Consider the following 22,925-nt stretch of genomic DNA (forward strand, 5'->3'; position numbering starts at 1 on the left):
ATATGACCAGAAGGGGACAGATATGAGGACAAAAGCTAACACTCCGAGAACAGAACACTCCAACTTACAGAACAGAAAGATGCAAAGAACCTGGGACCTTGATAGGATGTTGAGCCCCTCTGTTTATTAGACCTGAAACTTCTCAGCCTATGCATTTTTCATCATGTGAGATCATAATTCTTTTCTTGTTTTTGAGTTATGTCTTCCATGGTTTCCTGCCAGAAGTGTTCTAATACAAAAGCTTTATGCAATGGTTCATAGAAACTTTTAGTGAAATAATAATGAAAATATTAACACCTTTTTAAAATTGCATGATCCCCTTCCCAGTGCAAACGCTGCCCTAGGAGAGTAAAGATTCTGTGTTTCCCTTTCTCTGGTTCTTGGCCTTCCTCTGCCTGTGGTGCCTGGTCAACCAAACTCATCTGCTGCTTCCTTTCAGTCTCTTTCAGAAGCCTTGGCTGAATTTAAACCATAAATTGAAAACACAGAACATCCGTAGACCCGAAAAATATACCTTCTTCCCTTTTACATGTAACCGTGAGTGGAGACATAGTCTGACCTATGGGTCAAAAGATACAGATACCTTCAGATAGAGAACAGCAAAGAGGCCCACTTGGCAAGAACTCCTGCCAGAGAGCTCAGCCAGAAGGAGCCCGACCCCAGGGCAGTCCCAAGGCTTCCAGAGCCTAAGGAGCTTTGCAGGGCCCTGTAGACAAGAGGGGGGTGACAGAGGACTCACTCTTGGGATAAGAACCAGACCAGGTTCTGGGCTCCAGGGTATGAATAGGGGGTCACTTGACTAGTTGTGCCCTCATGTAGGGGTCCTTGCGGGAGAAAAGTGCTTTCTCTCTCTCTTTTTTGCTTTTTAAGGCCACACCACAGCAGCAACTTGGGATCTGAGCCGAATCTTCCGACCTACACCACAGCTCACGGCAATGCCAGATCCTTAACCCACTGAGTGAGGCCAGGGATTGACTGCATCCTCATGGTTCCTAGTCAGATTTGTTTCACGTATCACAATGGGAACTCAAAAAAAAAAAAAAGCTCTTTTTCTCCTTCTCTGGTCCATTTCATTTCTTCTGCTCTTCCCGCCCCTGCCTCCTCTCTCTACCCAGCCTCCTATTCTCCCTCCACCTCCATTTCTCCCTTCCCCCCTCTCAGTGTCTCCCCTTCCCCATCTTCATTTCCTCCATCACCTCCTGTCCTTCCGGCCAGGTGCCAGCACAGCAGTGTGCTGCAGAGGATGAGACAACGTCTAACAGATGCTGGCAGTTGGCCCTGGAGGACTGGGAGATCCACAGACTCTGAAACCTCAAGCCCAGCCAGAAACCAGCCATCAGAGGAGTGCCTGTGTGGGCTGCAGGCAGAGGGCAGGCAGGTCAGTTTGTAGGGCATCAGACTCTTTGAACTTGTCTGTTCAGCTGCCACCTGGTCCTTCCCTGCAGGAGGTGGGGAAACATGGATGGCACAGTATCATGATTGCAGAGAAGAGTCTCCTGGTAGCTGGCCGGAGGGGCAGGAGCCCTGTCCTGTCTCGTCTCGGACACGTGGGAGGGGTTGACCAGGGCTGCTCCTGCAGGTACCATGAGCAGGGCCCTATGTCTTCACAGCCCACAGGCTTGCAAGTACTGCCTCCTATCTCAGCATTTTCATCAGGAAAATTTGAGGTCAGCCAGAGGAGGTGGGAGAGGGTGGGGGGTGGTGCCTGGTTGATCCCAGAGTTTCTTACGTGGTCCAACCTTCTGGGGTTCCATGCTGAGGGGCTCACAGAAATTGTGTGGATGGAGGGAGTCTACCACGTGGGTGAGCATAAAGTCTGCACCTTTTCTTGGATAAATTCAGTAAAAAGAAGTGTGGAGGTGGGGTAAGAATCACAGCCCTCCTTGGAGTCTGACCATTGTTCTACCTGAAAAAGGCCCTTTCAGCTGGGGATGAGATCAGAGGTATGTTCCTTCTCCGGCACCATCCCCAGATAGGTGGGCCCTGCTTCCCCCACCCCTCCCCCTCTCTGAACAGGGACTGCTGCTCAGCCCCACCCAGAGAATCATGGGGCATCACCCTGTGAAGGGAGAGCTTAAAGCTCCTGGGGGCAGTGTCCTGAGACCCACTATGATCTTTATTTTTTATTTTTTTCTTTTCTTTTTTTTTCTTCTTAGGGCCATACCACAGTGTGTGGAAGTTCCTGGGCTAGGGGTCGAATCAGAGCTGCAGCTGCTGGCCTATACCACAGCCACAGCAGTGCCAGATCTGAGCCGCATCTGCAACCTATGCCCAAGCTTGCAGCAACACTGGATCCTTAACCCACTGAGTAAGGCCAGGGATGGAACCTGCATCCTCAGGCAGGTTCTTAACCCACTGAGCCACAGTGGGAACTCCCCATGATCTCTAATAGATACTTCCTTTTCATTACCTGAGTCCCCTCCTCAACAGCCGATATGCCTGGAAAGAACATCAGAGGAGTTCCCGTCGTGGCTCAATGGTTAGCGAATCCGACTAGGAACCATGAGGTTGCGGGTTTGCTCCCTGCCCTTGCTCAGTGGGTTAACAATCCGGTGTTGCCGTGAGCTGTGGTGTAGGTTGCAGACGCGGCTCGGATCCAGCATTGCTGTGGCTCTGGCGTAGGCCGGTGGCTGCAGCTCCAATTCAACCCCTAGCCTGGGACTCTCCATATGCCTCGGGAGTGGCCCAAGAAATAAAAAAAAAAAAAAAAAAAAAAAAAAAAGAACATCAGAGATCATTTCACCCACCCCTTTGCTTTACCAGTGAGGAAAGCAAGGCCCCGTGACTGGCCCAAACCTCAGACCAAACTCTTGGTTTGTAGTTAGGTGCTCTTTCCTTACCACATCTCCTGTGTAACCCCCCTCTCCTGGCTTGCCCACCCTCCTCCATACACCAGCCCCACCTACTTGATATTCCCATAGCTCCCTGCAAGGCTCTTTGGCCCTAGTCAAGCTGTTCTCACTAAGGCTCCATTGCACCCCCTGGAGTTCAGCCACCCAAACTCCAGCCATCCCTCAAGGCCTTAGAACCAACCCAGTACAGAATGCTCCTAGGAACTGCAGCCTTGGACCAGAGGCGGGACTTGATCAAGACTATAGGGCTCTGGAGTTCCCGTCGTGGCTCAGTGGTTAACGAATCCAACAAGGAACCATGAGGTTGTGGGTTCGGTCCCTGACCTTGCTCAGTGGGTTAAGGATCCAGCGTTGCTGCGAGCTGCGGTGTAGGTCGCAGATAGGCTCGGATCCCGAGTTGCTGTGGCTGTGGTGTAGGCTGGCGGCTACAACTCCGATTAGACCCCTAGCCTGGGAACCTCCATATGCTGCAGGAGCAGCCCCAGAAAAGGCAAAAAGGCAAAAATAAAAATAAATAAAATAAAGAAAAAATAAAAGAGGAGTTCCTGTCATGCTTAAGGGTAACGAACCTGACTAGTATCCATGAGGATGCAGGTTCTACCCCTGGCCCCACTCAGTGGGTCGGGGATCCAGCACTGCTGAGAGCTGTGGTATAGGTTGCAGCCACAGCTTGGATCCTGAATTGCTGTGGCTGTGGTGTAGGCCGGCAGCTGCAGCTCCAACTTGAGCCCTAACCTGGGAACTTTCATATGCCCTGGGTACAGGCTTAAAAAGCAAACAAAACATAACAACTAACTAAATAACATAAAAACAAAGAAGGTTGTAGACACTTCACCCCTAAATGCTGCTTCAGGCACCTCCTAAGAATAAGAACATTCTCTTACACAACCACCTTCCTGTCTTTACAACTGAAAACAAGAATAATCATTCCATAGCATGTAATAAACAAATTTTCCCAGTAGCCTTTTTCTTCTTCAAATCCAATTTAAGTTTGAACATTGAGTTTAGTTATTATAGCACTTAGTCTCGTGTCTAGAACAATCTCCCAGTGTAGTGGGTTGAATGGTAGCCCACAAAGGATATGTCCACATCCTGGAACCAGTGAATGTGACCTTATATGGTAAAAGGGTCTTTGCCAGATGTAGTTAAGGACCTTGAGATTGTCTTGGGTTACCTGGATCCCCAAGTCCAAGGACAAGTCTTTATAGGAAGGAAAGATAAGACATGGACAAAGACGGGAGTTCCCATTGTGGCTCAGCGGAAACGAGTTTGGCTAGTATCCATGAGGATGCGGTTTGGCCCCTGGCCCTGATCAGTGGGTTAAGGATCCAGTATTGAGTTGCCTGACCTATGGTGTAGGTCACAGATGCGGCTCGAATGGTAGCTTGGAACCCGCGTTTCTTTGGCTCTGGTGTAGGCGGGCAACTGAGTTCCAGTTCAACCCATAGCCTGGAACTTCCATGTGCTGAAGTTGTGGTCCTAAAAATAAAAAAATAAAAAGGGTGTCATAGTAAATAGTTTTGGAGCATTCCCCAAACTCTATTGTTCCTGAGCCTGGAGCCTCAATAAACGTGGATGGATTCAAACTGCAGACATGTCATTCTAGAATCTGGACAGAAGGTGGCAGCAACACACCTCTTTATTTTTCCAGATTCCACAATCCCGGGAAAGATTTTCTTCAGGTGCTTCTGGGTTCCCTTCAGTTTAACCAACAGTTATTTGACTTAGGATCTGTGCTAAACACCACAGACACAAAGGTGACTAAGAAATGGTCTCAGCCCTCAAATATATTGTCACAGAGCAGGAGAGCCAGACATAAACAGATGGCAGTTTGCTAGAGGTGCGACCTTGGGTAAGTTGCTTAACCCCTCCATGCCTCAGTTTCTTCAACTGTAAAATGGGAATAATACTTCAGGCATATGGTTATTGTGAGGATTCGAAGTGATAACACATGTAAAATGCTTCGCATAGCGCTTGACACATAGGAAATGTTAGCTATTATACGATGCAGTGAGAGAAATGATGAAATGGAAAAGATAGGCAGGGTGCTCACTAACTGGGAGGAGCGGTGCCCCAAAACAGAGATAGGGGAAAGGATTCCGCTCTGCTGGGCCCACCTGTCACTGGGGACCTCGCAGGCAGACCAGCCCACCTTGAGGGAGCTGGACTCCTTCTGGCTGGGACTCATCTTGGCTCCTGAAGACCCAGAACACAGAGCACCAGCAGGGCCTGATCAACCAGGATGTGTCTTCCAGGAGAGGGAACTGTCACTCACTCACGGTGCAGCCTCAGACATGCAACTTTGTCCCTCTGAGCCTCAGTTCTTACCTAAGTAATGGGAAAGGGGATCATGGGAACCAGGAGACGGTGCCAAGTTCCCAACTGGGACACTGGAGAGTCAGCAGTAAAGCCAGTCAATTTAGGGACAGCAGGGACGTGGAGCTAGGGATATCAGGAAGAAGGAGGAAGCGGCAGGAAGGCAAAGATTTTTTTATGTGTTTGTTTTGTTTGTTTGTTTGTTTGTTGGCTTTTAGAGCCAAATCCATGGCATATGGAAATTCTCAGGCTAGGGGTCAAATCCAATCTACAGCCATTGGCCTATACCACAGCCACAGCAACCCCAGATTCGAGCCACGTCTGTGACCTACACCACAGCTCACAGCAGTGCCAGATCCTTTAACCCACTGAGTGAGGCCAGGGATTAAACCCACATCCTCATGGATACTAGTCTGGTTTGTTTCCACTGAGCCACAACGGGAACTCCCAAAGTTATTATTTTTTTGGCTGCACCCCTGGCACATGGAAGTTCCCAGGCGAGGAGATGAACTTGCACCACAGCAGCAACCTGAGCTACTGCAGTGACAAGATCAGATCTTTAACCCACTGTGCCACAAGGGAACTCCAGGCAAAGAGATCTTGGGGAGGACATTGGACTTTCCCCAGTATTCGGAATCCTAGATCTTAAAGGGCAGGGAGATCCCAGCTGATGCTTAGGTACAAGTAATTAGGGTTATGTCATTGCTTCCTGTATGTCTGCTTCCTCTGTCACACGGGAGGGGAAGAAGGCAATCAACAGTGTTGTGCACCTACTTTGAGCCTCAAAACATGCTAATTGCTTTATGCACGATACCCCATTTAGATCTCATGACACCTCTGGGAGGAAGGTGTCACAGTCACTATTTTTTTTTTTATTTTGTCTTTTTAGGGCCGCACCCGAGGTGTTCGGAGGTTCCCAGGCTAGGGGTTAAATTGGAGCTGCAGCAGACGGCTGACACCATAGCCACAGCACAGCAACACCAGATCCAAGCCATGTCTGCGACCTACACCACAGCTCATGGCAATGCCACATCCTTAACCCACTGAAGGAGGCCAAGGATCAAACCTGTATCCTCATGGATACTACTCAGGTTCATTACTGCTGAGCCACAAGGGGAACTCCCATAGTCACTATTTTATAGATGAAGAAACTGAAGCTCAGAGAGGATAAGTAACATGTCCAGGGTCACGCAACTAGTAAGTGCCCAGTTTAGTGGCCTAATCTCTTCTCTCATGAACTTTCCCTTCATTCCACCTTAACCTCAGCTGCCCACTCCCTTTTAAATATGCTGGGAATCTGATCCATAAATACCCCAGCTCCAGAATCATGAATTCGTGCACCCTGCTCTCTGAAAACAGCTTCCTACCCTCTCAGTGCCTCTTTTGATTCCTTTGCACCGTGACTGTTCTTTGGCCTTGCCCAAAAGTCCAGCTATAAACCTCTTTACTCTCCCAACATCCCACCCTCTCTTGCCTACACACCCCTCCTCATCCAACTTTGAGTCCATGACCTGTCATTTAGCAGCTCTCTTGCCAGTAACCTAAACTTCATTGCTTAACCTGTATTGCAAACCTCTGAATGCATCCAACTGTCATTTCTCTCTGAGCCTTCACCAGAGCAGCCAAGGACAGCAGACGAGGAAAGGTAATAATAACACTGGTTCCTACTTATACAGCACATATTTTGGGCCAAGCACTAAGTGCTTCACATACTGGAACCCATTTACTCCTCCCGCACTATGAGGGTAGGTACTATTCTTATAATCCCCACTGATGGATAAAGAGGATGGGGTGAATAGAGGTGAAATCACTCAGCTAAACTCAACACATACAGCTAATTAAGTTGGGGCGCCATGATCGACCCCAGGTAGACTGGAGTCCATGTCTTTTTTTCTTTTTTTCTTTTTTGGCCACCCCGTGGCGTATGGAATTCCCAGGCCAAATCCTTTAACCCACTGCACTGCCCCAGGGATGGAACCTACATCTTAGAGCTGCAGAGACACCAACCATCCTGTCAGGCCACAGCAGGAATTCCTGGAGTTCAAGCCTTAATCAGTAGACTATCTACCTAGTGCACTGAGGAAGATGAAGCCACCCTCCCCTCCCTCCAACAGCCAGGAAGTACTGGGCTCCTGCCACCCCAGTCCAGCACTGCTCTTAGTGGGTCAACCTGAAGGAAGTCCAGATCCTCACTGCACTTAGGGGCTGACCATATCACTCTAGAGATTTTATTTTATTTTTTCTGTCTTTTGTCTTTTGAGGGCCACCGCCACGGCATATGGAGATTTGCAGGCTAGGGGTCTAATTGGAGCTGTAACCGCTGGCCTACTCCACAGCCACAGCAATGCCAGATGCAAGCCATGTCTGCAACCTACACCACAGCTCATGGCAACGCCAGATCCTTAATTCACTGAGTGAGGCCAGGGGTCGAACCTGCAATCTAATGGTTCCTAGTTGGATACGTTTCTGACGGAACTCCCCAACTCTAGAGAGTTCTAACAGTAGTAGTTGTTGTAGTAGCAGCAGTAATAAAATTAGCTGAAATTTCCAGTCTTTATGATATGAGTTCTAAATGCTTTACAAGTTTTATTTTATTTTATTTTATTTTATTTTTTATTGGCCTTACCCTTGGCACGAAGAAGTTCCCGGGCCAGAGATCAAACCTGTGGCATAGCAGTAACCACAGCCACAGTAGTGACAACACCAGATCCTTAATCCACTGAGCCACCAGGGAACTCCTACATGTTATTTATTTAATCCTCCCAGTTATGAGGTGGGAGCTACACTTATCCTCCCTTTGCTGGGGCCATGGGAGGACATAGCAATGAGCATAAATTGGTATAACAGCATGTTGGAATAGATGGGAAGCTTGGCAGCTGGATGCCAGAGCTCTGGCTCTTAACCTTGACACTTTCCTACCTTTCTTCTGGCTCTAAGACCTCCCAGGCCTTCTTCTTTCTGAGTAAGGGGGAGGAGTCTCCTCTGTGTTGTCAGCAGGCCTGGTTCCCAAACCCAGGCCAGGCTCCGGCTGGATTGGCTACACAGCCCCCAGAGTCCTGCCAAGGTGGCCCTGGTTCCCTCTACTCTGAGGCTTCTGGGTAGTAAGCTGGAAGGTGAAGCAGGGGAGGGGATGGGAACCCTACTGGTAAATCCCGGGCCAGCCCTAGGGGCCTCTACTCTGAAAGGCTTGGTCTATCAGGATCTCCCTGGAAAAATAAAGCCTGAGCTGGTCTTCCCCAAGCCTTACCTGCCCCTCTGTTTGAAGTGCCAGCTCCGACTTCCAGTTTGCTTCCTAAGGACAGCTGGCAGGGGCAGGGGCAGGGCAGGACCTAGGCTGCAGTAGGTGGGGCTGCAACGGCAGCTGGGGCTCAGAGCCCAGGGCTGCATCAGAAAGCACCAAGGCTTCCCTAGTCCCCCCTCACACCCATCAAGCCCCCCTCTCCCAACCCAGGCAGGACCCTACCCTCCCACTTCCAAGAGTTGGTAGGGACAGGCCTGTTTTATCCATCCCATCCCCTCTCTCCCATCCTCCCTCTTCCCATTCCCCTGGCAACCAAACCAGACTCATCAAGGAGAAGGACCTGGCAGCTGTGCAGGGAGAGACTAATAGCCCGGAAGGAAGGAGGGGCCCGGAGAGGAGACAGAGGCGAGGCAGTAGGGATGTGATCGAGAGGGCGTTGGCCCATCTCAGAGGACTCACAAAGAGGGGGAGGCTCCGCTGCCCTGCAATGCTGAGGAGATGGCTGGCCAGGGAGCTGCCCTCCCCACCCCCTCAGCCAGAGATCCAGGCGGGAGTCCCAAACCTGTTTCCTCAGATGCCCAGCTCTCATCCTCAGGACCAATCTGTGGCGGACCTGTCCTCACTGGAAAGCCCTGGAGTCCCCAGCAGTGGTGCAGCAGCAGCCCCCTAGCTCCCGACAACACAGCCCTCGGCACCGTGGCGCCGGCAGACCATCCACAACGGGCATTCCTGGGCAGGCTGGGCCTGCGTCTCTGGAAGCTGTTTGACATGCAAAGGCCAGACATCAGCCTCTCTGCTAACTCTGGGGTGGGGGAGGGTATAAAGGGCTGTGTGGTTGTGCATGTCTGTGTGTGCACACAGGTGTACGGTGCTATCACAATATGCATCTGATTGTGTGCACAGGCTTGTGGCTCTGTCCTGGGCCTTCTCTCTCCTCTTTTGGTCCCTGAACTGATAGGGATGGGCGCCTTCTCTTTCGCCTTCTCTTCCCATCTAGCCCCGCCCAGTGCTGGGTACCTGCAACTCCTCAGTACTGGAAACTGGTTCCTGCCAGTGTGTCCACATCTCAGCCTTGGCAGCAGCTGCCGCCCCTCAGCCCCCTCCCCTTCCTACCTCAGGAATCGCCGCTGTGGTTCCCGAAAGGCCCGTGACTGAGCAGCAGTTGACTGGGGGAAGGGAGAATCCAGTGAAGCCAGACAGCACACACTACCTCCCTGGGCTCAGCCTCTGGCAGGGCACAGACCCTCCCCAGTGAGACCCAGAGCTGCCCAGTCACCCTCAGCCCCTCTGATGAGCCCACCTTGTTGGGGCCTGGGGTAGATTTGGGATCTGTGTCTTTAAGGCTGAGACATCAGCAGGCAACCCCCTGGCCAAGTGTCCAAGGGAGGGGGAGGGGAAGAGGCCAGTCCATTAGCGGCAGAGCTGGCGCCAGGCAGCAACTCTTCACAGAGCCCCGGGGATTACAAGAGATCAGCCCCTCCTCACCCACCTCAGCTGCCTCTGCCCTCCTGTTTTCCCAAAACTCCTGGCTTGGTGACAGAGGGGGCAGCTGACAGCAGGTGAAACAGAGCCTAGCCTTCAGGGGAACATGTGGAAGCACAGCCTCTGTGGCCTGATCCAGGCCCATTCTCTCTCCACCTGGGCCACCTCCTCCCTACTCATGTCCAGAAGCCCGCCCCTTAACTTCCAGTCCTCCTATCCCCCAATTTTTACCAGCTTTTTCAGGCAGGGACCCCAGTTCGAGTCAGGCCCTCCCACCCTAGGCTCCAGCTCTGGATGCTTGCTGGAAGGTGCCGACCCCAACCCCCCACCTGCCTGTGGCCTATGGTGGCCATTCCTGCTCCCTCCGCAAGCAACAGGGGGAATCAAGTAGGCAAAGCGCCAGCAACCGGGAGGGAGGGCGCGGCGCTCCTGCTGCTCCGCAGGGGTGGGGCGTCCCCCTCCCCACATAGCCCCACTGTCAGGCCAGTGGGAGGAGCAGCCCATGCCCCCCCTGAGCCCGCAGGGCTATAAAGCTGCCTCGCTGCGGTCTGCGGCTCCCTCCTAGTGCCCGGACCAGCTCTGCCAGCGGTAACTGCCCATCCTCGGCCGCCATGAGCCACCCGTCGGGCCTCCGGTCCAGCGTCAGTTCCACCTCCTACCGCCGCACCTTCGGGCCACCGCCCTCACTGTCCCCTGGGGCTTTCTCCTACTCGTCCAGCTCCCGCTTCTCGAGCAGCCGCCTGCTGGGCTCGGCGTCCCCCGGCTCCTCCGTGCGCCTGGGCAGCTTCCGCGGTCCGCGGGCGGGCGCGGGCTCCCTCCTGCGCCTGCCCTCGGAGCGCCTCGACTTCTCCATGGCCGAGGCCCTCAACCAGGAGTTCCTGGCCACGCGCAGCAACGAGAAGCAGGAGCTGCAGGAGCTCAACGACCGCTTCGCCAACTTCATCGAGAAGGTGCGCTTCCTGGAGCAGCAGAACGCGGCCTTGCGCGGGGAGCTGAGCCAGGCCCGGGGCCAGGAGCCGGCGCGCGCGGACCAGCTGTGCCAGCAGGAGCTGCGCGAACTGCGGAGGGAGCTGGAGCTGCTGGGCCGTGAGCGCGACCGGGTGCAGGTGGAGCGCGACGGGCTGGCGGAGGACCTGGCGGCGCTCAAGCAGAGGTCAGGGGTCAGGGCCTGGGTTGGGCGGCGGCCGTCTAGGCGGCCGCAGGAGGGAGTGGCTCCCCTTGTCCACCTGGTCCACTTGGGCGTGTGCAGGCGGCATCGTCTCCCAGGGCTCCACCCCTCCGCCCCCTTCACTGCCCCCACCCCCGTCAACTTTGCTCAGTCTCTGGGGAGGTGAGGGAGGGGCAGTTACTATGTCTCCCTCGTGTATGAAGGGGCCCCATCTCAGCTCTCAGCAGGTTAAAGAGAAAATGGAGCAAGTCCATGAGGCAGCCTGAAGACCCCTCCCAGAGTCCTGGGTAGTGGCAGTCTCTAATCGGGATCCCGGGGGTCGAGGTCTAAAGGCTGGGCGGCGACCCCGCAGCTCAGCTCCTGCTCACTCTTCCCACCAGGCTGGAGGAGGAGACGCGCAAGCGGGAGGACGCGGAGCACAACCTCGTGCTCTTCCGCAAGGTGAGTTCGGTTTCCCCACCCTTGCCCCGGCCCCGTGTATCCAGGGAGGCGACCAAAGCCTCCAGAGGCAGACAGGGAGGGCCAGGCTCTTCCTCGGCCTAAGTAGCCCCTCCCTGCTCTCGAACCCCCACTGCCACCCCATGAAGGACGTGGACGACGCCACCCTGTCCCGCCTGGAGCTAGAGCGCAAGATTGAGTCTTTGATGGATGAGATTGAGTTCCTCAAGAAGCTGCACGAGGAGGTGGGTGGACCTGGGTGTGAGGGGAGGCTTCAGAGGTCGGGCTGGTCTCTTTGGAGCTGGAAGACAAGTCATGGAAGAGACTGGCGAGTGGAGAAGAGGAAGAGAAGTAAGATTCGCTGCGTAGATGCAGCTCCTCAACTCGGTCTACAGGTGGTTTGACTCACACCCCTGCGCCACCTGGTGGCGATCAGCGGATCTGCACCCCGTAACCTAGCCCCGGGGCTTAGTGCCTTCGGAGCGCAGGCCACGCAGTCTTAAGTGCGCAGCACTCCCTGGCGCCCCCTTCAGTTCATTCGACTATTTCTTTCTTTTTTTGTTTCTGTGGGCCAACTGCGCTGCCCGCGTGGGATGTGCGCGGTGAACTCGACGTCTTCCCTGGGCGGCAGGAGCTGAGAGACCTGCAGATGAGCGTGGAGAGCCAGCAGGTGCAGCAGTTTGAGGTGGAGGCGACCGTGAAGCCCGAACTGACGGCGGCGCTGAGGGACATCCGCGCCCAGTACGAGAGCATTGCGGCGAAGAACCTTCAGGAGGCAGAAGAGTGGTACAAGTCCAAGGTGCGAAAGGACTGGAGGATTTGGAAGGGCCTGGAAGGGTGGGGCACTGGGAGAAGGGCGCTTCTGCTCGGCTCACGGCCGGGTTGCCCCCCTCGCCGCAGTATGCGGACCTGTCTGATGCCGCCAACCGGAACCACGAGGCCTTGCGCCAGGCCAAGCAGGAGATGAACGAGTCCCGACGCCAGATCCAGAGCCTGACGTGCGAGGTAGACGGGCTTCGTGGCACGGTGAGTACCAGACTACGCGTCCTGGCCCTGGGGGTGGAGGATGAAGGCTGCTCCCCCATTGATTCCCCTCTCCCCCGCCCCCCCAGAACGAGGCACTGCTCAGACAGCTGCGGGAGCTGGAGGAGCAGTTTGCCCTGGAGGCAGGAGGGTACCAGGCGGGCGCCGCGAAACTGGAGGAGGAGCTGCGGCAGCTAAAGGAAGAGATGGCGAGACACCTGCGAGAGTACCAGGAGCTCCTCAACGTCAAGATGGCCCTGGACATCGAGATCGCCACCTACCGGAAGCTGCTGGAGGGCGAGGAGAGCCGGTGAGGGGCGGGACGGGTAGGGCGTGGCCAGGACTGGGAGGAGAAGGGGGGAGGCCAGGGCTGTGGCCGAGTAGCTGACCGCAGCATCACCCCCCAGGATCTCCGTGCCGGTCCATTCCTTTGCATCCTTAAGTATAAAGACGACTGGTGAGTCTTCCACCTCTGACTTCCAACCTGTCTGTTCCCTTGTCCATTTCCACCCTGACTGGACTCTTGCTGCGGTTCTGCTCAGGGATCCGTTCTCTCCTGGAACTTCTGAGTCCTGGTCTACACTCGCCCCCGCTCCTCAGGCCCTGCCCCGCCCCTCCCCACCCCTCACCTCTCACACGAAGTGAGGGCTTGAAACCCCACGCTTCCTCCCTTCCACCTCTCCTGCTTTTTCCAGTGCCTGAGGTGGAGCCTCCCCAGGAGATCCACAGCCGCAAGATGGTTCTGATCAAGACTATTGAGACCCGGGATGGGGAGGTGAGAGGGGTCACTTAAGCCCAGGACGCCATCATTTCCCATAGCATTTCTGAGCCCCAGCCTGACTGCTGCTGATATTAGCGCACTGAGAATTAGTGGTTCTTTGGGTGGGAGGGAGACAGGGAGATGAAAGTAGATGGACAGACTGGAGCCTCAACTGGTTATGCCAGGGAAGGGGGTCACCATGCCACAAAGGAGCTGGAAGGAGGGTGGTGCTGAATGGTTTGTGCCCCTTACCTGCCTCACCCCCAGCAGGTGGTGACAGAGTCCCAGAAGGAGCAGCGCAGTGAGCTAGACAAGTCTTCTACTCACAGCTACTGAACTCATTGGTCCAGAGCTCCCTGCCCCTGCTCTGGGCCTCTAAGCCCAAACCCTAACACCAGCCCTGAGTTAGTCTTCTCCCCTCTGCATGCATCTAGGGGATGGTGCCAGTCTCCCCTTCCCTGGCCAGGGCCACACCCTACCCAGCACCATAGCTGGGCCTTTCCCTGCCTCCCCCTGCCCACATAGACATGACCCATGTATTCCCATTTCCTGTCCTAGCAAGAGGCCGACTAAGCCCAGGATGAGTCTACTCCCGCCATGTCCCTATGATTAGTGGGTGGACCAGGGTCTGAGTTTCACTTTTAAAGCAAATAAAACTATCACAAGAACCCTCTCCAGTGGTGATCATTTTGTAATGTATAACAATATGGAATCATTGGGAGTTCCCATGGTGGCTCAGCGGGTTACAAACCCAGCTAGTATCCATGAAGATGTGGGTTTGATCCCTAGTCTTGCTCAGTGGGTTAAGGATCCAGCATTGCCATGAGCTGTGGTATCAGGCGTAGCTTGGATCCCACGTTGCTGTGGCTGTGGCTGGCAGCTCTAGCTCTGATTCGACCCCTAGTCTGGAAACTTCCATATGCCGTGGGTGTGGCTCTAAAAAGAAAAAGAAAAAAAGGAAAAAAAAAAAAAGAAAAGAAAAGAAAGAAAGAGGAGTTCCCCTCATGGCTCAGTGGTTAACAAATCTGACTAGGAACCATGAGGTTGCGGGTTCAATCCCTGGACTTGCTCAGTGGGTTAAGGATCTGGCGTTGCTGTGAGCTGTGGTGTAGGTCACAGACAGGCTTGGATCCTGCGTTGCTGTGGCTGTGGTGTAGGCCGTCAGCTACAGCTCTGATTGGACCCCTAGCCTGGGAACCTCCATATTGCCACTAGCATGGCCCTAGAAAAGACAAAAAAAGAAAGGAAGAAAAGAAAAAAGAAAGAAAGAAAAAGAAAGTCAAGAAATAGCTCATGTAACAAGCACCAGAGGTAGGTGGGCTCTGAGGTTGGTTGATTCAGCAGTTTAAAATCACTGAGGACCCAGGCTCTGTCCATGGTCCTGCTCTGCCTTCCTTCTTGGAGGGGTTGGTCCTCATGCTAGTTCCCTTCATGGTCTAAAGATGGGTGACAGTAGCTATTGGGTGATGCTTCTGTCTTCACATCCAGTAGAGGAAAAAGAAAACCCTCTTCCCAGGTGTAAGCTGTAAGTCCTTTCCTTTAGGCTCTCTAGCAAATGTCACTGGTATGTCCACTCCTGGAGCAACAAGAGCGACCAGGGGAAAGCTACTTAGATTTGGGCCAAGTGTCTGGTTGTCTGGTATGGAATGGATGTTGGGGATCAGCCATAAGATCCATTGCAAATGCTCCTCCAGCTTCCTGCCACTGTCACCCTCCACGTGGGAACATGTACGCACATTCTTTACACCCTTGCTCTCCTCTCTCCCTTTCGTTCAGTGGCTTTTATGACCTCAGGGGAGAAATACCACTGCAGAAAAGCAGACAAGAGCTTTGATGTTTGAAATTTTATTTTTTTAAATTTATTTATTTATATATTTTTTGTCTTTTTGCCATTTCTTGGGCTGCTCCCATGGCATATGGAGGTTCCCAGGCTAGGGGTCTAATCAGAGCTATAGCCACCGGCCTACGCCAGAGCCACAGCAATGCGTGATCCGAGCCGCGTCTGCAACCTACACCACAGCTCACGGCAACGCCGGAACCTTGACCCACTGAGCAAGGGCAGGGATCGAACCCGCAACCTCATGGTTCCTAGTCGGATTCGTTAACCACTGCCGCCACGACGGGAACTCCTGATGTTTGAAATTTTAGGTTTTCAAGTGAGCAAAATTTCCAGTTTGGAAGCTTTCACCACAGAGTCTATGGCCCATGATTTGTACTGAATAGAAGGAAGAGTTTGAGATGAGGAGAAGGGCCTGGGGCCTCTCAGATGTTCCACATGAAGAAAAATATGAAGCCACTCAAGAATGGTATATAAAGTGAGAAAAGAGAAGTGCCTTGGGGAGGCTCCTAGAGGAGCAGAGGAAGAGAACCTTGAGAATTAACCATCTGAGATTGGGAGGCTTCAAGAAGCCGTGACAAGAGAGAGCTTTCAGGAGGCAGTGGTTAGTCATGTCAGAGGATGCCAGGAGCCTAGGTTGCCAGGAGCCCAGGTTAGACAAGAAGCTGGAAAACGTGGGGTGTATCAGCAAGGAAGATGTTAGACCTCAGTGAGGGCAGCTTCAGGGCAGCGTAGGGTCAGAGACAAAACATGATCCACTGAAGACTGAACGAGAGATAAGGAAGTGGAGAGCAGACTCCTCTCAAGAGATTTTTGTTTCTCTTTTAGGCCCGCACCTGCGGCATATGGAGGTTCCCAGGCTAGGGGTCCAATTGGAGCTGCAGCTGCCGGCCTACACCGCAGCTCATGGCAACGCCAAATCCTTAACCCACTGAGCGAGGCCAGGGATCGAGCCCACGACCTCATGGTTCCTAGTGGGATTCGTTTCCGCAGCGCCACGACGGGAACTCCTGAAATGTTTGCTAAAAGAAAGAACAAGAACCCAGAAAGACTTGGATTTGAAAAGTGAAATTTTGAAGAAAGGAGAAACTAGATCAATAGTTTTCAAGCTGCAGGTCATGAAACATTGTAACATAAATTATTGGATAAAAACAAACATTTTATTTTATTTTTATTATTTATTTATTTTTTTTGCTTTTTAGGGCCACACCTGTGGCATATGGAAGTTCCCAGGCTAGGAGTCAAATGGAAGCTGCAGCTGCTGGCCTACACCACAGGCACAGCAATGCCGAATCCTTAACCCACTGAATGAGGTCAGGAATTGAACTCACATTCTCAAGGATATTAGTCAGGTTCGTAACCACTGAGCTACAATGGGAAGTCCAAGACAAACATTTTAAAATAAAAAGAATAGAAAAATTTAGGGTTCAGTGAAACTTCTTCTCAATGTATTTATAACTGTGGCTTCTGGGTTGTCAAGAGAAATGCATTTTTTTTTCTTGGATTGCTGGGGAAAGAACTGAAAAAGACCAGACTTGAATGAGTTTAAATGCTGGAGGAAATTAGAAAGAATTAATTTGTCATAGGTGGGCCCAGCCACCTATTGAAATGACACAACCTCAGACTTGTCTGTGATTGAAGAGTTTTAGGAAAACTCAAAATCCAATACTAATCAAGGGATCTAATGTTAACCTCGAGAAGATAGGGCTGGGATTTAATTGTAATTAAGTAAGCTTATGCCACATTGATTTTATTGTACTCTGCTTGTTGGAGGAAGCGAGGTAGTTTTGGTGTCATCTATAAGGTCACCTCAAAAGCAAAGATGTGGCCACATTTGCTTGCTTCCTAGAGGGAACTGTACTGCGGTGTGCACGTGTATCCTGGACCCTAGGGAGGTGTCCACGGTTGTAGTGGAAAAATTCCTCGGGGGCACCTCCGTGGGTGAAAAGCAGTTCAGTTTATCTGACTTGTGAAGAATAGAGACAGGCAAGGGGATTCATTGTGAGGTTTCACATGGAACTAAGAGGGACAAGCACTGCAGCTGCCTGGAGTGGAGTGGGAGTCACTTCACAGGAACCCAGAAACACTTGGGTGGCATAGGCTCTGCAGCCCCATCAAGCCTGACAGGTGACACGAAGCCCCCTTGGCGGCAGATGCACAAGGCTACTGCTTCCATTGCTTCTGTCACTACAGGCAAATGACCTCCCTTTCTACCCTGGCTCCTGCTGACTCATAGTTTCATCCTCTTTGTGGCTTCTGTTGTCCTGTGGCTTCCCTGGCCTGATAGCAATTGCATGCTGCCTCCTGGGGCTTTCCTCGTTCTGTTCTCACTTCCTGTCACAGAAGATGCCCACTTTACCAGCCTTGACATGGTCATCGACGACCTCTAGGACCCAGGAGGATACCCAAAGGCTAATGGGCTTCTCGCATCCCTTCCCACAATTAACAAATGTTGTTCAAGCATAGTAAATGTTGGCTGTATTTACTTGTTATAGAATCCCAGAGTTCAAGCAAGTATTTTTTAAACGAATGAAAGTGTATGACAGGAACAACTTTTATTTAACAGATGGCATAGTGGTTAAGAATCTGCATTTAAATCTTGGATCGAGTCCCTACTGTGGTGCAGCAGGTTCAGCGGCATCTTAGGAGTGCTGGGGTGCAGGTTCGATCCCCAGCCAGCACAGTGGGTTAAGGATCTGGCGTTGCCATAGCTGCAGCTTGGTTTGCAACTGCGGCTTGAATTTGATCCCTGGCCCAAGAATTCCATGTGCCATGGGGCGGCCAAAAAAGAAAAAAAAAAATGAATAAATCTCGGATCTTCTGCTTATTAGTTGCATGACTTTGAAAAAGATACTTCAGAGTTCCTGTTGTGGCACACCAGAAATGAATCTGACCAGGATCCATGAGGACGCAGGTTTGATCCCTGGCCTCGCTCAGTGGGTTGAGGATCCAGTGTTGCCGTGAGCTGTGGTGTAGGCCACAGACATGGCTCGGATCCCGAGTTGCGGTGGCTCTGGCGTAGGCGGGTGGTACAGCTCCGATTGGACCCCTAGCCTGGGAACCTCCTTATGCCACGTGTTCGGTCCTAAAAAGACAGAAAAAAAAAGGAAAAGAAAAGAAAGAAAAGGAAAGAAAAAATACTTGACCTCTCCTTCCCTGTTTCCTTGTCTGTAAAGTAGAGACAACACTACTAGCAACTTCCTCAGATTGTTGTGAAGATTAAATGAGACGATTCGTGCAGTTGAGTGGCCTTGGTGATCCTGTCAGCAGGAGAATGAGGTGACATGGCTGGGAATCTGGCCTCCTGCACTGCATCCCTCAGCAGGGGAGCGTGACCTGCCAGACATTGTTCACCAAGGCTCACAGTCCTAGTTATTCTTCAACAGCGGAAGTCCAAGTTTTGTTTGTCTGTTTTCTGTTTCATGAGGACAGCTTGTGGGAGCTCCCGTTGTGGCTCAGTGGTAACCAACCTGACTAGTAACCATGAGGACGTGTTGATCCCTGGCCTCGCTCAGTGTGTTAAGGATCCGGTGTTGCTATGAGCTGCGGTGTTGGTCCCAGGCTCAGATCTGGCGTTGATATGGCTGTGGGGTAGGCCCGCAGCTATAGCTCCGATTTGGCCCCTAGCCTGGGGGGATATTTTTCTCCATCTTTAGACTTGAGAAATGAGAAAACAAGTTATTATTCTTAAAATGCAGTGGTGAGGCAGGAATAGGATAAGGGTTATAGAGATTACCACTCAAAATAAGGAGAAAATGGAAAGAAAAAAGAAGTTTCTGAAGCAATTTCAAAATCCAGCTGGGAAAAGCAGTAGGTTTCAAGGCCTAGGAATATCCCTCTGTGGTTTCTTTTTTTTTTTTTTTTTTTTTGTCTTTTGTCTTTTGTTGTTGTTGCTATTTCTTGGGCCGCTCCCGCGGCATATGGAGGTTCCCAGGCTAGGGGTCTAATCGGAGCTGTAGCCACCGGCCTACGCCAGAGCCACAGCAACTCGGGATCCGAGCCGCGTCTGCAACCTACACCACAGCTCATGGCAACGCCGGATCGTTAGCCCACTGAGCAAGGGCAGGGACCGAACCCACCACCTCATGGTTCCTAGTCGGATTTGTTAACCACTGCGCCACGACGGGAACTCCCCCTCTGTGGTTTCTGATTCCACTTTCTGACCTCACAGCCCTGCCCCTGGAGTCATCCTTTCTTTTCCACGTGTTTTCAACTCTTTGTTTCCTGGCAGTACAATTTTGGATGACTGACAGCTGTCTTTCATCTTGCCCTCTCTCCGTCCCTTTCACTGCAAGCCAGCAGTTTATCTGCCTGTGTGACATCCTCAAGAACTGGGTGATTTTCCTGTGTTTGTCACTGGTTTCGACAAGAGTTGCCTCCACAAGTCTTTTTGGATAATCTCATTTCTTTTTTTTTCTTTTCTTTTCTTTTTATGGCCACACCTGCAGCATATGGAAGTTCCCAGGCCAGGGGTTGAATGAAAGCTGCAGTTGCAGGCCTATGCCAGCAAAGCCACGGCAACACCAGATCTGAGCCACATGTGTGACCTACACCACAGCTCATGGCAACGCCAGATCCTTAATCCACTGAGTGAGGCCAGGGATTGAACACGCATCTTCACAGACCATCTTAGGTCCTTCAGCCAACGAGCCACAAAGAGAACTCCAGTAATTCCGTTCTATGCGTGGTTGCTGCTTAGACACCTGAAGAGATCTGTGAGTCGCATGGCCAATCCCTCCAAGTGGTCCTTTGAGTGAATGAACTCTCTGACCTTGATCCTTCCTAGGCACTTGTCCAGGTACATCCTTGGATATCTCTTCAGAGCACACTTTCCTGACAGTGGATGGCCTAATTCCAGCACCTTTTGCAATATGCACAGGCTGAGAATGTCCCCAGAAGCAAGTTTGGATTCCTTTTTTTTTTTTTGTCTTTTTGCCTTTTTCTAGGGCCACTCCCGAGGCATATGGAGGTTCCCAGGCTAGGGGTCTAATCGGAGCTGTAGCTGCTGGTCTACGCCAGAGCCACAGCAACGCAGGATCCGAGCCTCGTCTCTTACCTACACCACAGCTCATGGCAATGCAGGATCCTTAACCCACTGAGCAAGACCAGGGATCAAACCCGCAACTTCATGGTTCCTAGTCAGATCTGTTACCCACTGAGCCACGACAGGAACTCTGAGAAATGCAATTTAAAATAAACATTAGAGGTGTAAACATTAGATAGTTGTATAATATGAAGTGTGGGAGAGGACAGAGGAATAAGAACTTTCAAGCAATATTGTTAAGAGAATAGCTACAGGCTTTCTGAAAAAATAATCTGAAAGTACTTAGTGAAATTAAGTTTGCAAAAACTTCATGACCCAGAAATTCCATTTCTGGATATATGTCCCAGATAAAATCTTTTTTTTTTTTTTTTTGGCTTTTTTGGGCTGCACCTGAGGCATGTGGAGTTTCCCAAGCTAGGGGTCCAGTTGGAGCTACAGCTGCTGGCCTACATGAGATCTAAGCAGCGTCTGCGACCTACACCACAGCTCACTGCAATGCTGGATCCTTAACCCACTGAGTGAGGCCAGGGATCGAAGCTGCATCCTTGTAGATACTAGTCAGGTTCATTAACCACTGAGCCACGAAGGGAATTCCCCCAGAGAAATTCTTGTATGGGTTTGCAGGGGGCAACATAAGAAGATAATTTTCTAGCAACATTTGTAGAAGTGGGGAATGGATATCCATGGATACCTGCCATGCCATTCTAGGCAGTTGTTAAAAGCAATGAACTAGATTATTTATAGCAGTAAGGAAGAGGATTTCCTGTTGTGGCTCAGTGGTTAAGAACCCAACTAGTACCCATGAGTATGCAGGTTTGATCCCTGGCCTCACTCAGTGGGTTAAGGATCCAGCTTTGCTTCAAGCTGTGGCGTAGGTGACAGATGTGGCTCAGATCTGATGTTGCTGTGGCTGTGGCTGTGGTGTAGGCTGGAAGCTACAGTTCTGATTTAACTGCTAGCCCAGAAGCTTCCATAGGATTTAGATTCAATCCCAGTGCCACAGGTGAGGCCCTACAAAGATTAAAAAAAAAAAAAAAAAAAAAAAAAAAAGCAATAAGGAAGGATCCTAGAAACAGAATTCACTAAAAAAAGCAAAAATAGAGAAAAAGAATGTATATATAGATATGACTGAGTCACTTCACTGTACAGCAGAAATTGACAGAACATTTAAATCAACTATACTTTAATTTAAAAAAATTAAGGATTTCTCATTGTGGCTCAATGGGTTAAGGACCGAACTAGCATCCATGAGGATTCAGGTTCAATCCCTAGCCTTGCTCAGTGGGTTAGGGATCCAGCGTTACCACAATCTGCTGCAAACTGCAGCATGGGTCACAGGTGCAGATCGGACTTGGTGTTACTGTGGCTGTAATGTAGGCTGGCAGCTGCAGCTCTGATTTGACCCCTAGCCTGGGAACTTCCATATGCTGTGGATGCGGCCCTAAAATGAAAAAAAAAATTAAATAAAAAAATAGTCATTAAACAAAAAAAAGTAAAAATAAAATATAGCAATGCCACTTACGTAAATTAAAAACACATACACTAAACAACCTGTAGTAGGTTGAAAAATGGCCCTCAAAGATGTCCACATCTGAATCCCCTGAATCTGTGAACGTTACCTTATATGGCAAAAGAGACTTTGCTGATGTGGTTAAGGACCTTGAGATGGGGAGATTTCCCTGGACTAGATGGGTAGGCCCAACGCAACCACAAGGGTCTTCATAAGAGAGGCAGGAGAGCACACCATTTAGCAGATGTGAGAACAGAAGCAAGAGGTTAGAGTGATGGCAGGAGGGGCCACAAGCTAAGGAATGTGGGCAGCCTCTAGAAGCTGGAAAAGGCAGGTAGACAGATTCTCCCCTGAAGTCTCCGGAAGGAATGGAGCCAGGCCAAACATTGATTTTTATTTATTCATTTTTTGTCTCTCTCTCTCTCTCTCTTTTTTAGGGGCACACCCAAGCATATGGAAGTTCCCAGGCTAGGGGTCGAATCAGAGCTGCAGCTGCTGGCCTATGCCACAGCCCAAGCCCTGTCTGCCATCTACACCACAGCTCACAGCAACACCAGATCCTTAACCCATTGAGTGGGGCCAGGGATCGAATCTGCATCCTCATGGGTACTAGTAGGGTTTGCTACTGCTGAGCCAGCACGAGAAATCCCAAACCTGGATTTTTAGACTTCTAACCCCCAGACGTGTAAGAGAATAAATTTGTATTTTTTTTACACCACTAAACTTGTGGCAGTTTGTTGTAGCAGCAAAAGCAAACAAATATACAATGATACATATTTTATAAGCACACATGCATAGTTGAGAACTTAAATCAATCACATTAGAGTGGTGTGTATGGGGAGAGAGAAGAGGGAATGAAGGGAGGTGACAGAATAAAACAAGAGAGGTGACTGGCCCCTCCCCATATTCAAGGTCCAGCAAAGACAAACAGAATCAGGTGACTCCCACTGCTGTGTAGAAAACAGCCCGGACATTGGAGTTCCCTGGTGGTCTAGTGGTTAGGACTTGGCACTTTCACCGCTGCCACTCAGGTTCAATCCTTGGTCTGGGACCTGAGATCCCACATCAAGCCACTGCACACAGAGGCCAAAAAACCCCAAAAAAGCCAACAGGTTGGACCCTATGACAGGTGTGGCAGATATTTGGAACATTGGTTCTTTTAAAGAATTTTATGAGGTTCCAAGCCACCCAAACCTGTTCACTTTCCAAAGAGCTAGCCATCATTCATTCAGTACCATTGTGTCCCAGCCTGTC

General features: G+C 51.2%; 1 protein-coding gene across 3 annotated transcripts; it reads left to right on the forward strand.

Moving 5' to 3' along the window:
* Positions 1–10,449: 10,449 nt before the first annotated feature.
* On the forward strand, positions 10,450–13,953 carry PRPH (peripherin). 3 transcript variants are annotated; one of them, XM_021091600.2, is made up of 9 exons: positions 10,450–11,044; positions 11,440–11,500; positions 11,647–11,742; positions 12,129–12,296; positions 12,398–12,523; positions 12,610–12,830; positions 12,928–12,977; positions 13,216–13,295; positions 13,548–13,953. In XM_021091600.2, the coding sequence occupies exons 1-9, from the start codon at positions 10,503–10,505 to the stop codon at positions 13,614–13,616; spliced, it is 1,413 nt and encodes a 470-aa protein (XP_020947259.1). In that variant the 5' UTR covers positions 10,450–10,502; the 3' UTR covers positions 13,617–13,953. The 3 variants fall into 3 exon arrangements, with proteins under 3 accessions (XP_020947259.1, XP_003126153.1, XP_084811672.1); XM_003126105.5 differs by having other exon boundaries at positions 13,551–13,953; XM_084955546.1 differs by lacking the exon at positions 10,450–11,044 and adding an exon at positions 11,221–11,346.
* The last annotated feature ends 8,972 nt before the right edge of the window (positions 13,954–22,925 follow it).

Source organism: Sus scrofa, chromosome 5 (genome assembly GCF_054392235.1).
Source record: "Sus scrofa isolate SSC_HxYL_T2T_F1_AM1 chromosome 5, Sscrofa_HxYL_maternal_Yorkshire_Landrace_v2.0, whole genome shotgun sequence".
NCBI lineage: Eukaryota > Metazoa > Chordata > Mammalia > Artiodactyla > Suidae > Sus > Sus scrofa.

Coding starts and splice junctions, on each gene's coding strand:
- PRPH (XM_021091600.2), top strand. CDS start 10,503: ATGAGCCACCCGTCGGGCCTCCGGTCCAGCGTCAGTTCCACCTCCTAC. Junction 12,297..12,397: donor AAGAGTGGTACAAGTCCAAG/GTGCGAAAGGAC, acceptor CCCTCGCCGCAG/TATGCGGACCTGTCTGATGC. Junction 12,831..12,927: donor CTGGAGGGCGAGGAGAGCCG/GTGAGGGGCGGG, acceptor ATCACCCCCCAG/GATCTCCGTGCCGGTCCATT.